Source organism: Acomys minous (genome assembly GCF_964271855.1).
Source record: "Acomys minous genome assembly, chromosome: 13".
NCBI classification, from domain to species: domain Eukaryota; kingdom Metazoa; phylum Chordata; class Mammalia; order Rodentia; family Muridae; genus Acomys; species Acomys minous.
The window spans coordinates 38114780-38129082 of NC_140495.1; the positions used below are offsets into that span (position 1 = coordinate 38114780).

Consider the following 14303-nt stretch of genomic DNA (forward strand, 5'->3'; position numbering starts at 1 on the left):
CTGCCAATAAACCACTCAGAATTTTTGCCAATGCATACTTCTGACGTTAGCATGTTCTCAGTGTGACCTTGTTTTAGGTAATTACAGTTGTATGTATCTAGGTAGAGAATAGCTGAAAATAGCCATAGCTTGTCGTGCTAGCACTTGCAAACTGGGAGTCCAAGTTTTGTTCACCATCCCTCTCCATTCTTAACTCGTTTCCTCTCCCTGTCTAGTGAGATAGTGTAGAGAGTCACGTGTTTACAGTCTCTGCTTAAGACACTCTGATGCTTATAGCCTTCCTATCACTGTATCTGAGTAAGGAATTATCTTCACGCTTCTCAATGTATATATAACTCTTATTATTTTCATGTTTCCAATGTTTATTAGATTCTCTCTTTCATCTTGGTCTTGGTACAAAAATCAAACCTTACCCTTTTTTTGGTATAAATACTAGTTACTGTTGAGGAACTTACATTTTTCGGGAGGGGAGTGATATAAGCTGCTAACCATTATCTCAAGACATTTGAAAATTGATAATTACAAGGAAAAGTATAGATAATTTATATATAGTATATAAAAAGGAAGTTGAAGGAAAAGTATGGATAATTTACATATAGGATATAAAAAGGAAGTTGAAGGCATTTTGGTCAGTATATATTTGAGTGTATATTTTGTGATTATAAAACCTCAGCATCTTCAAAAATGAGAAAGACATGGCTATCTTTAGCAACTTAGCAGTTAACTTGAAGAACTGAAACATATGTGAAATGGTAAATATTGATGTCAAATAGAAGCATGACAAATTAGAACATTCAGTTTCTATATCTGAAGATACAGTGGTTACTTCAGGCCAGATAGTCCAAGTTTTTGGGATTCTGTGTGACAGGTTAAATAAATACAGAGAAACAATTTAAATGAAATAAGTGTAGGAAGTTTGTAGTAGACTATAAATAATGGGCAGTGAGGTAAAAAAAAAAAAAACAAGCTGAGGGACATTAACAATAAATAAACTTAAGTGACCTTGTTTCTGGAAATAGTGATACATTATGGAGGTTTTCATAAATAGCCCAAAAGCCAAAGCAACAATAGTTTTGTTGCTAGAGGTCAGATGTCAAGTATGAAATTAAGTAGATTTAGGGAGGACTTCTTTGGTTACTTAACGATGGAAAATTATGTGAGTGGGTAGTAGGAAGTTTACAAGTGAAAAGTTTATTATTATGATTTTTGTTTGTTTTTTGTTTTTCGACACAGGGTTTCTCTGTGTAGCCTTGACTATCCTGGACTCGCTTTGTAGACCAGGCTGGCCTCGAACTCACAGCGATCCACCTGCCTCTGCCTCCCAAGTGCTGGGATTAAAGGCATGCACCACCGCACCCCTGGCTAAGTGAAAAGTTTATATGATAGAAGGCTAGGGAGTGAAGGGAGGAAAGATTCATTGCATGCGTTCAGATAGTTAAGCCTCAGTTACTCTGACAACGATGGTAGAATTAGTAGAAGTTCAAGAGGGAAAAAGAACAGGCTTTTTGTTTTGTTTTGTTTTGTTCAGTTCTTGTTTACTTCTTGTGGTGAACTTCCTGTTCCAGCATTTAGAGATACTGTGACCTGAAGCTCTAAGAGTTAAGAACAGAAAGGCTACAGTGTGCCATCTGTAACTGTTTCTTCATAGAGGTAGGAGGGTAGTATAGCGTTTAGAACTAAACTTTCAGAAACACTCCTGTTTGGCAGAGTAGACAAGAAAAGAGATCAAAATTCTGTTGATGTTTTAGACAGCCACTATGTCATTTCCAGAGTTGAGAGAAGGAGAATAAGTTTCCATGGAATTTTATTATATTTGGAGACTTATTTAAATCTTCAATTCACATGTAGTGTTCTTACCGTAAATTTTCAATACTGAGAATAGTGACAAAAAGAAGAGTGCTGTTTGGAAGGCCACTAGAAGGCCAGAATGTGGAGAATGTCTGTTGATTATCTTACTTTAAGCTACAGGAAAGGATATTCACTATATTGGATACTTTTTTAAAACCAGTCTTTATTATTGCATTAGTGTGTGTAAGTGTAGGTCAGAGGACAATTTAGTGGAAATGGTTGTTAATCTTCCACCATGTTGATCACAGGGATTGAACTGAGGTCATAAGGCTTGAGGCCACGCCCCTTTTTTTACTGACTCATTTCTCTGACCCATGTAATATGCATTCTTTTAATTTTCTCCATTGTTGTCTAACTCAAAGCAGTCTTTATACACAAAGGAGGGTTTGTTTATTTTTTAAGTGTAAATACTATCTGTTATTTGATTCTTAGGATATATGTCTGTCCTAAAGTAAAGTGTGAAAACAAAATGGTCCTTGATATAGAATTGACATGTTTCTTTAACAGTGAATTTGCATAAGCTACTTCACAAGCTTTGTCTTTGTGTTTGTTTTGAAGTCTTCTAGAAGTTCATAGTTTTCATTAGTCAGTCTACCTGATTGATGTAATTAGACCTTACAATTTTAGTCTGCACTTTGGTCTTTTTTTATGTAAATCAGGTTCACATTTATCTAGGTCTTTGAATAACCCTCTGGAACATCATGATTTTAGACTGGCTTTTTTGTTGTACTTCATTCTTAAACAGAGCTACGAAATGATTTATTTGCTCATTACTAGAAGAATTCTTCTTGGTCTTCCACCTCTCTTAACAAGGGTTTAACACTCATTTCCTAAAAATACTCCTAGGACCCAGTCACATAGAATTTTTTCATAACAGGAACACTATTTTAATATAATCCTCATCTTCTACTTTTAAAAAACAGAATATGGCAATTGGTAAATAAAGCTTTTCTTTTATTGCCTCCTTTTGAAATTTTTGCCATTCTTAGCTGATACTATTTCATGAATTATTTTAGTTATTCTTTAGTCTTTAGTGTATATAATATATAATAGACATGCTAGAGGAATCATCATCTGGGAGAACTCTTGCTTTAAAATTTTGCCATTATTTGTTTTGTGTAACTATTTTATTATAACATGGAATAAATATAAATCCTATGTATTATTAGATTTTTTGTTGATTCATTTTTTTAATGTAGAACAGGTCTCATGTTTATACACATATTCCTTATATAAATGTAAGGTTTTTTGTTTTGTTTTTAAGGAAGATCATTGCTTCCTAGTTACACATATATTTAAACTCTTAGAAATCCCTTGACTGGTTTAAAAGATGAAATCTTTTTCAGAGATTGCTTTTTTTTTCTTTTGGTGGACTTTGCCAGTCATAGTACACATTATAAAAAAAGAAGCAACTAGGGTAGTCTATTAATTACTTTTCTATAGCTGTGATAAAAGACCCATGACTTAGGCAACTTAAAGAAGAAAGTGGTTAAGATAGCTTAGTGTTTCACAGGGCTAAGTTTAATGACCATCATGACAGGCAGCTTGGCAGCAGTCAGGCAGGAGCTGTGCTGGATTAGAAGCTGAAAGCTTACATGTGATCTGTAAGCTCAAGGCTGAGGGGAGGAGTGGCATTTGCTCTAAACTCAAACCAGCAACACATGAGCCTGTGGGGGTCATTCTCATTCAGATGACCATATTCTACTTTCTGGACCCTATAAACTTGTTGCCACATATAATACAAAATGTATTTAATCCAATGTCAAATGCCCTAGACCATATTCCATTTTCTGGACCCTATAGACTGATTACCACATCATAATACAAAATGTATTTAGTCCAATGTCAAAAGCCCTAGAGTTTCAGACTCGAGACTTTTTAAAATTCAAAGACCCCCCCCCCATGTAAAATACAAAACCAAATTATAAACTTCCAACATAAAATGGCTCAAAATATATTTTACTATTCCAAAAGAAGGAAGCAGGGCACAGTGAGGAAATACTGGACCAAAGCAAGACCCAAATCTAGCAGGGCAAATTCCAAATTTTATACCTCCACGTGTCACATCAAAGCTACTCTTGGGCTAGTACTACTCCCAGTTTGTAACCCCTTGGCAGGTAACACTGCTCTGTCATCTCCAACGTATGTGGGTCTCTAACCCAACTGACACTACAGCTTCGCATGTTAGACTCGACAGGCCTTCCTGCAGGAACTACGGCTTTTCAGATTCTGTGTTATGTAGGACACAGAGATTTTGTATGATTGTTATTTTAGAGTTTTATGAATTCCAGCTCAACCAAAATACTCTTCTGGACATCTACTAACTATAAATATGGACACATTGAGAGGTAGCATGCACGTGAACTTGAGTAACTTCCCCTTCTCTCCCTCCCCAAAGTAAATGCAGTGCAAGATTACTAAGATACCCAGAGGACATCCTGCCATGCTTAGGAAACTGTTAGGTTTCATTTGTTACGCTGAGTGTAACTACTTTGACACCTCTTCCTCTATACTATTGTAGCTTAAAACTATATACTTAGACTTAGAAAAGTGTAGTTTTAAAAGCATTTACAAAATCTTTGTTTTTTATTTTCCTGGAAATTTTGAGTGAGTTGAGGACTGAAACATCAAAGTTTGGATGTAAAATTCCTTTGCGATTTTCTTCTGTTTATGTGCTTAGTTACTTGTAAGTTTGGGTTGTACTTATTTGCCTATAAAATTACTGAACACGCAAAATGTGAATCCTGACAATGTACTTATAGTCTTACATTTCTGGCATATGCTATGTGGCTAGTGTCCTAGACTACTATTGGGAAAGTAGTTCTGTCCTTGGTTCTGTGAGTTGTTCTAAAGTGGTAACTTCCTCTGCTATTGACAAGTTTCCTATTCCCAAGAAATTGTCCTATTTCATTAACAATTTATCTCTTTTATGTGGTAAGTTCTTTCTATATTAGTAATACAAAAGCTTTCTTGTTTTCTTTAATAATTATAAAGAAAGCTGCTTCTCTGTAAATCAGCATCTGGGATATCAATAAGTATCACATGTATTCTTTTTTTTTTTTTTTTAACCTTCAGAGGTCCAAAGGCATGGTTAGTTGTCTTTATGAGGCCATCCTATGTGCCAGATTTTAGAGTGGTGTTTCTCTTTTGAGTGTAGTAGTTTTTTTTGGTTGTTTATTTGTTTTGTTTTTGAGAAATCAGTAGTTCTTCTGCATTTTTAATTCCTGTGTTTCATGAACATCTGCCCTTCTGCCTAATTATTAATACTCAAAGAAAGTTACCATTTCTTTCTTCCCGAGCATTTCCTAGGATGTAACTAGTCAAGTTCAGTTTGTTCTAGATCAGTGGATACCGGAACAGAAAGGAGGTATTTCTTACCTGATAATGTGTGTGTTCCGATTCTGCTAATCCAGAAATCCAGTCACAATTGTTGAAAATCATCCTTAGTTATTATTTGTTTGGGAGTCAACTCCCATTTTAGATGTTTTTGAAATTCAGTCCCTTTAGATAGGGTAGAATTTTTACCTCTTTCAGAACACTGCTAAAGAAGTTTTCAACTGGAACATAGTCTGAAGAAGCACTGAGAGCAAAAAAAATCAGAGTGGTGATTGGCCACCTCTGTTTGATTGACAGGTTGCAGGGAGAAACCCATTCGTTCTGGATTAATGGAACTGGAAAACAGAAAACAATTATCAGGTAAAAAAACCCTTTTCTTTAATCTTTAAAATTCACCATTAAAAGATGAGTCAGACCTCCAGGGATTTTTTTTTTTTTAAACAAGAATAAAATTTAGTGTCTTATCAGCAGTGATCTCTGGCTACAACTTCTGAGTGTTACCAAAAAAGAAAAGAAAAGAAAGAAAGGAAGAAATTGCTACCGCTTCTCCTTAGCCTTTACAGAAAGGGCAGGAATAAATGGAAATAGATGGAATGTACGATTCATTTGTGCTTTAATCTGGGTAGTTTCTCTGGGTGGGAGGGAAATCTGTGTATTTTTATTTTCTGAATTGTGTCTGGTCCGTGACTAGGATTCTGTTTTTCAACACTGTTAATCTGTCACTTTCCGTGAATTTTCACAAATTTTATTGTGCTCTGTTTATTATACTTAATCTTCATTATTAGGATATATGTATACTTTTAAATCTTTCCATTGTAAAATTCTAGTAATAGTACCAGTTCTTTATATTTTAATGGCAGCTTTCTAATTTTTGGTTAAATGTGTTTCAGATTGAAGGGCAAGGACATGGTGCAGTGTTTGACTGCAAATGCTCCCCTGATGGCCAGCACTTCGCGTGCACAGACTCCCATGGACATCTTTTAATTTTTGGTTTTGGGTCCAGTAGCAAATATGACAAGGTAGAGTATGATAAATGAGCATTTTTCCTGTTTCTTACATACATGGGTGTGGGGGTTATATGTTTTTCCTCAGGAGGAGGTGAGAGTGCACGCTGTTTAAATTAGAAGGCTTGGGGTTGGAGACATGCTCAGTGGTTACGAGTACTTGCTGTTCTTTCAGAGAACCTGAGTTTGGTTCCCAGCACCCATGGCAGGCAGCTCACAACCATATGTAACTCCCGCTCCAGGGGATTTGATGCTTCTGGACACATGCACTCACATGCAAATACAAGCACACAGCTGCACATAATTTAAAATGAACTTTAAAATCAGCTCAAAGAATCATACCTTAAATACTCAAGAAACTTGTTTTTAGAAAGCAGTGTAAAGAAAACATCTAAAATCTTTTCTGTATTTAAATCATAATTAGTTAAGAAAGAACGACTTTTTACATATCCTGTTAGAACAATCTACATTTCAGTTTTTAATTTGGGATAAATTATTTTTTTCTTCTCCCTGAGACAGGATTTCTCTGTTTAGCATTTGCTGTCCTGGTCTCACTTTGTAGATCAAGCTGGCCTCAAACTCAGAGATCTGCCTGCCTCTGCCTCGCCTCCCCAAGTGCTGGGACGATGATAAATTAACATTGAATAGAAGGTGATACTTATAAAAGAGCATCTCAAATTCTGTGAAATGTTACATTTATACAGGTAATATACATTTGTCTAGGGTATAATTCCTTAGGTTTCGTGTGAGTCTCAAAGTGTGTAACTTGCTAATGTTTTGTTACTAAAAGTTCTTTAAGACCAGGGATTAAAATAATTAAATGTTTTATTTGTAGTAGAATGATTAAATAATTTATAATTTAGCTTAAGGCATTGCAAAGTAACCAATAAAAATTTGAAGTTGTAGCTATCAGGGGTGAGATCATAATAATTTGTTTACATTATCGCAAACACTGTAGAGACAGTGCTTTTGTTACTTTATTTTTATTTTGTTAATATTACATCAATCTGAGGATTGGAGCATAAATTTTTAGTATTTTTAGCGTGTGTTTGACATGTTAATCCCCCCCCCCCCCGAATACCACATGCCTAACGATTTTAAATAGAGCATGTAGTATCTGTGAAAGTTAAAAAGACCTTTGAATGCTTTATGCCTAAATGTAATTTTATTTACATTTAAATTGAAAAGCTTATTTTAATGATTTTTAAATGTATATGACTTGTTTACACTGGGTTTCAGAGAAAATTTTAAGCAGCAGGTTTTCATATAATAGACAGTGAAGAAAATACAGAGATATGCTTAAAATTAAGAATAGTAGATTCTGTAGTTCCTCCAATCTTTCTTTTTAATTTTGGCAATTAATCATGGATGCTGAGATTAAATCCCAGTCCCATATTGTCCTTTAAAGTAAATGTTTAATACCTTAATTTGTGGTATAGTGTCTGGCTTTTGTTAATGATTTTATTAATTTTTTTTGATGATAAGTTTTATTTTTCCAATATTTTATGGACCTTTCTTTTTACAGATAGCAGATCAGATGTTTTTTCATAGTGATTATCGGCCCCTTATCCGTGATGCCAACAATTTTGTATTAGATGAGCAGACTCAGCAGGCACCTCATCTCATGCCTCCCCCATTTTTGGTTGATGTTGACGGAAATCCTCATCCATCAAGATACCAGAGATTAGTTCCTGGTCGTGAAAATTGCAGGGAAGAGCAGCTCATCCCACAGATGGGAGTAACTTCTTCAGGTAGGCATCCATTTTCATAGGGGGGTCAAGTTTCTTACATAGTCTGAATCAACAAAGTTCTTTCAATAATTACAGATAATTAAAACAGAGATTTCAAGCAAATACATTTTGGTTTATCACAGTTTCTAACCTCAGGGGACTAATAGGATTATCTTGTACTTCATTTATTCATTTAGTAACATGTATTAAAAACCATCTGTCTTGACCTGCTAAATCTTGATTATTCAGTAGGAAATTAAATTTGATCCATGCTCTCAAAAACTTAGTTACAAAGTTAACAAATACAGAGTTGTGATTGTGATTGATGTTTGTGATTGATGTTAGTAAGGTTAATAACAATGAAAGAGCATAAAACTAGATTGACTAATCCTTTTGGAGTTTTGGAGTGTATTTTAAGAAATAATTGGTTTTTTTGTTTGTTTGTTTTTTTAAGTTTGAACCAGGATCTTACTATGTAGGGCCAGCTGGCCTAGAACTCACTATGGTAGTCCAAACTGGTCTTGAATTTCCAGAGATCCATCTGCTTCTACCTCTTGAGTGCTAGGATTGAAGTCACGTGCAGACACATCTGGCTAGAAGTGATTAACTTTTAAAGGATTGTGGAAAGATAGGCTTAAAAATAATAGACAGCTGTTTCTGTGAAGTCATGGAATATTGAAGCCATGCGAGCTCAAGAAATGAATGGTAGTTACGTGTAGACTCTTCCTGGATTTGACAAGTACAGCACTGACGTATTACATGCAGATAATAACGAACCTCTAAAGATTAAACTAGTTTGGTCATTAGGAATCATACTTAAGACTGACAAATGTTTGTTAAGCTACTACATACACGTTTTACACTATGTTGTAATGGGCAGACCTTCTGAATAGATTGTGTGTTGAGTGTCTTACAAACAACACAGAAGATTCAAACACGATAGGACAAGCTATAGGATTGAGTGTAAACTTGGAATAAAGATGGACATACTAGATAAAAAGTGCTAGTCCTTAACTCAGACATGCCCATCCTCCCTGCAGCGCGGTAAGTAAAAAGCATTAGTAGAATTGCTTCCACCACCACTTCTTTTGTAGACTTGAATCTCTATTAAGCTAATGTTTCTTAGCATACTCATAGAAACTAAGAATGGCTACCTGTTGACAACTAGTCATATGTTTAGATTCTAGAAGTCTCCGTACTAGAGAAGTATCATTCATGGAATTAAAATTGATGAGGATGCATGAATTCTTTTGTAGAACAACTGGCAAGATCAGATTTTTCCCAGGTCTCAGCATAGTTTCATTACCAGGGGTTTTAGGTACAGTAAATTAAGAAAAGATTAGTTTCTTTAGTGTTACTGTAATTTTTATTTTCCCTCATTTTATAGCTTATATGAAGAAATTTCATCATTACAACCTAAACATTTAGGAAACATAAATTTTACAGTTGTGTCACACAATTAGAGAAACTTACTGTATGCTTGACTCTGTTGCTGCTTTTAAAAGTAATGCTGGGTACCTTTATCCTCCCTGAGAATGCCCAACGGCAGGAACTTAAACAGGAAATAGTTATTTTCTCACACACATGACAGTGGCAGCTACAGTGGAGCAGCTCAGTGTTGGTATAGTTGTTCCTGGGCCGTCAGAAGGAAAGAGGAGGCAGTTATGCGGGAGTCAGGGTGGTGTTACCTTTAGCCGCTGCTGTTTGTCTACTCCTCCAGCAAGGGTCTACAAAGTTTAGAGGGCCGCAAATGGGAGACAGATTTCAGAGCATATGCCTATGAGAAAACTCTAGGTTCAAAGCATAACACAGTTATAAAATGGCATGAAACGGAGATAGATAGTAGTTACTCATAAGATGCTTCATAAGAGAACCTTCAACCGTAATTACAACTTAGTAGTATTTTAAAATGTTTTTCTAGTTTTCAGAATTGTCATTATTTTAGAATTCTGAAGTACAAAGTGCCAAGTGGAACAAGACCCAATGTTTTTGAGAAAATGTTTAAGAAAAACATTAGTGTCACTGTATTTGTTTGCATGTTTAGGTTTATGAAAATTTATTTGCTAAGTATTGTAAAGCCGAGTGTAGGTTTGGCTACTATAATAATAAATTGATTTAAGTGGAGTTTTGTTGCATCGGTATCTAAATGTACTTTTTAAATTGTGAACTTAGGCTATACCAAATTGTTAATCATTTAAATATGATCTAGCTGCAAATTCAGAAATTCAGTGTAGATATTTGATTTTAGCTGTCTTTCTCTGCATTTTTGCATTGCGACCAAGTCATTCATACTATTTATCCTATTTCAATGTCAGTTTTCTAGGTAAAATAACTCATGTAATACCATAGCATTTTCCTTTTAGCCTTTCTTTTTTTAGGTGAGAGGTTTGAGACAGGGTTTCTCTGTGTAGTCTTGGTTGGCCTGCAACTCTCTCTGTAGACCAGGCAGGTCTTGAACCTACAGAGATCCACCTTCCTCTGCATCCCAAGGGCAGGGATTAAAAGCGTGAGCCGCCACCACTTAACATCTAGATGTCTCTTATTACTACTTCATTTCAGAGTATTCTTTGCGTATTATCTTTACAATTCATGTGTACCCTACAACCTGACCTGATCAGACCTTTTAAACATACATGTAATTATTCTATTTGTTATTTTCTTGGAAATAGTTTCGTAATTCTTATATTATTAAATGTTCTGTTCTTTTTTTATTCTATGTTCAATATTGAACATTTCACAAATTTATTTCTAATTGTGTTTATATAGAGGGCGGGCTGGTGTGTGTGTGTGTGTGTGTGTGTGTGTGTGTGTGTGTGTGTGTGTGTGTGTGTGTGTGTGTGTGTATTCCTGTGTTCAGTCCCATGGAGCTGTAGTTAACAAAAAGACTGCCTGAGATGGATGCTGGGAATTGAGCTGGGGTCGCCTGCAAGGCCACCACAAGCTTTTAATTGCTGTGCTGTCTTTCCAGCCCAAGACTAGGCTGTATGTGCTTCAGTTTATGCTAGATTTAGAAAATAAAACAAAATATATTTGAGAAACAAACTTATGTTTCTTTTTGTTACATATTTACCTGAGTACTAAAATAGAAGATGGATAAGGACCTGAGGAATATGATATTCTTTCAAGGAAATTTTGGAAAAATTTCCCAGTGATAACAAAGTATCTTTTTAGTTGGTATTTGAAGGAAGAGTTAGAATTTTACCATGTGTATCCTTATTGTAAAATTTCAGAGTACAAAGAAGTCAAGTGTGTTTATATGACTGATGGGCATGAATAAGAGGGGCTAGTGAGTGGACTGGGTTAAAATAGGCCAAATTCCTCCATGTCTCCACTCACCAATCTGATACGTTCTTCACATGCTTAACCGAAGTCTCCACCCAATGCTGCCTTCTCAAAGATGGCTGCTTGGACTTCTGGCTTACCATAGGTGTCTTCAGTTCCGCTTTCTCTTTCTTATCACCTTGTTTTTATATTTTTCACAGTCTGCATTTATCTGAGGGCTTATTGTTTAATTGTCCCTATCTGAATGGGTAGTTTGCTGTAGGACAAAGTATTCAATGTCTATAATTTGTCACTGGATCTCCAATGCTAGGCATAGTCTTATGCACATAGTAGACACCAATAGTTTGTTGAATCAATGACTATTGTCAGAAATTAAGGTGCAAATAGGTAATTTTACTGTGGCCACGTCCTCTATATATAAGTGGTAAAATTCTACTTTTGCCACTTCTTGAATGTATGACTTTGAGGTTTTAGGTTTTTGTTTTTTTTTTAACTGTATAATGGAGCTAATAATTTGGTTTCCCTAACATGCATGAATGTTTGAGTCATGATAAGCACATTTACTTTTGTAAGTTAAAAATAAGCTATGGATGTCGTCTTTTATTTCTTTGCTATCGCTTATAGGTAATCATTTTAAGCCTTTACCACAGGAAAATTTATGTTAGCTATGGCCTTCTCTGAGACTAACTAGTATTTTTTGTAATATTTTGCAGGATTGAACCAGGTGTTAAGCCAGCAAGCACACCAGGATATCAGTCCTCTAGACAGCATGATTCAAAGACTACAGCAGGAGCAAGACCTGAGGCGTTCAGGTGAAGCAGGTGTCAGCAATAGCAGCCGTTTAAACAGAGGTGAGCTGAGATTTTACTTTAAAACCTGAGACCACCTTGATCATCAGCAGTAGAGAAGTGACTAAATGAAACAGGCTTCCGAAATGGTCATGTGTTTGAAGAATAAATACAAGTTTTTACAATAGATGAAATTTTAAAGTTACATATATTCTTCAACCTTTCCTTAAGTAAACCTTAGATATAAGATTCTGTTCACCGCCACTCCCTCATTGCTGGCGATGGGAGCCAAGGCTTTCTTTATTCATATTGGGCAAGTGTTCTTACAGTAAACCTGAAAAACATGAAAAAATCAGTTTATTATGTCACTTTCAAAGCATAATCAAAATAAGTTAGTTTTTTGCTCCTGTTGTATATTTAATGTTAAGAGAAAAGTTAAATTTATAAGTCATACATGTCCTTATATTTGCTTTTCTTAATTCTTGAAAGATTTAGCAGTTTTTTAAAGTAATGATTTTATACCAGGAGTAAACGAATGTAACATTTCAAATTATGACTCATTACTTTATCCAATCATTTTAATAACCACATCTTTTGTTTTCATTAAACTTTTGCCTGTGGTTTTGTTCCTGATATGATAATTAAACTATTTGCTGTAAAAACTTTGTGTGGAAGAAAATGTAGGTTGCTTTTGGTTATAAACTTGGGTGAGTGTCTAACTAGAACTTAACCATACTGCTTTTTCTCCCACCTAGGGTCTGTAAGTTCTACCTCTGAAGTTCATTCACCCCCAAATGTAGGATTGAGGCGCAGTGGGCAAATTGAAGGTGTGCGGCAGATGCACAGCAATGCTCCAAGAAGCGAAATCGCCACAGAGCGAGATCTTGTTGCGTGGAGCCGGAGGGTAGTGGTGCCTGAGCTCTCTGCTGGTGTAGCTGGGTAAGGGGAGTTATGAGTTGGTGTTTACCACAGTTGCTTGCATTTGTTGTGAGTAATATTCTTGAAAATATCTTTTCAGCCTGGTGATTTCTTTTAAGCTAGTATTTTAAGCTAATCATCACTGCTGAAAAGTGAAGTTCAAAATATGTTTTTCTAGAACACACTGTGTAAATGGTATGAGATGGGGGATTTAGGGGAGAAAGGGTTATCAGTTAGGTTCACTAAATATTTAGTTGGGTACCAATTCAAGTTTTGCTATGTCTTGGTATTTTTTTCCTCTGTGTGGACATAAACATATTTGCCTATGTGTGTATGTGTGAAACTTAGTAATTGATGTCAGATGTCTACCTGTCATTGTGCACTTTATTTTTAGACACAGGGTCACTGAACCTGGAACTCATTGGAACTAGGCTCTCTGGCCAGTAAGATCCAGGGACTCGCCTGTGTGGTGTGTCCTCCCCCAAACTGCTGCTAGCACAAGGGTTACGGAAGCACTCAAGCTGTGGCATTGGCTGTATGGGTGGGGGCTGCGGACCCGAGTTCAGATTCTCATGTTTATGCAGTAGTTTTTTTTTTTTAAACTAGTGAGCCACACTGATATGGTACTATGTACCTATGAGTACTGGGTATCTATAGAGAAAACTGCTATGCTTGCGTGCTTTTATTTTTTGTGGGAACGTGGCATGGCAAACACTCTCTAGAATTCTGTTTTGTGCTTTTATTATGCAGCTGTTATATATGACTTCAATAATTGTATCTTGGAAATTTATTCTTATTAGCATATAGTAATTATACATCATAATGGGCTTCATTATGCCATTCATTCATTCCGTATATGTGCAATTATTTTGATTATTTCACACTATCCCTCTTTGCCTTCTTTAGTTTTTCACTGATCCCCTTCACTTTCATGACTATTTTCCCTTATATTTTGGTGTTTGTTTGTTTTGATAACCCAGCAAGTTTAATTATGCTTGCTTAAGTAAGCAGAGGTAACTTATTTGGACCTGGGCAGCTTATGAGTATAGACTGCTGGAAAAAAATGTCTCTTCCTCAGCAACCATTAACTACCAATAGCTTCTCAGGGAGAGGTGAGAACTCATGCCTCTACACGAGTTTAATTGCCTGTGAATCCTCAGAAAGGTTTGTGACTTTATGGATCCCTCCCTTACCCATCATGAAATTTGAGGGACCCAATCTTGTTAAGGTAGTCACAATTGCTGTGAGTTTATGAATGCAATAGCCACCAACCCCTGCCCCCCCCCCAAAAAAAGCTAAGAGAATAAACCCAAATTTCCTTTAGTGGCACATGATTAATCTCATGGGTATTCTACTTTATAGAGGAAAAACTTAATGATGAGATAACTTAGATAAAT

General features: G+C 35.7%; 1 protein-coding gene across 3 annotated transcripts in view; it reads left to right on the plus strand.

Annotated features, from left to right (window-relative positions):
* Positions 1-14303, plus strand: part of PHIP (PHIP subunit of CUL4-Ring ligase complex) — a 114365-nt gene that overhangs the window by 53759 nt on the left and 46303 nt on the right. For all 3 annotated transcript variants that reach the window (XM_084752382.1, XM_084752381.1, XM_084752380.1), the window contains exons 16-19: positions 6075-6203; positions 7714-7939; positions 11914-12051; positions 12744-12927. In XM_084752382.1, the coding sequence (XP_084608508.1) occupies positions 6075-6203; positions 7714-7939; positions 11914-12051; positions 12744-12927 (677 nt within the window). The remainder of the gene's footprint in view (positions 1-6074; positions 6204-7713; positions 7940-11913; positions 12052-12743; positions 12928-14303) is intronic.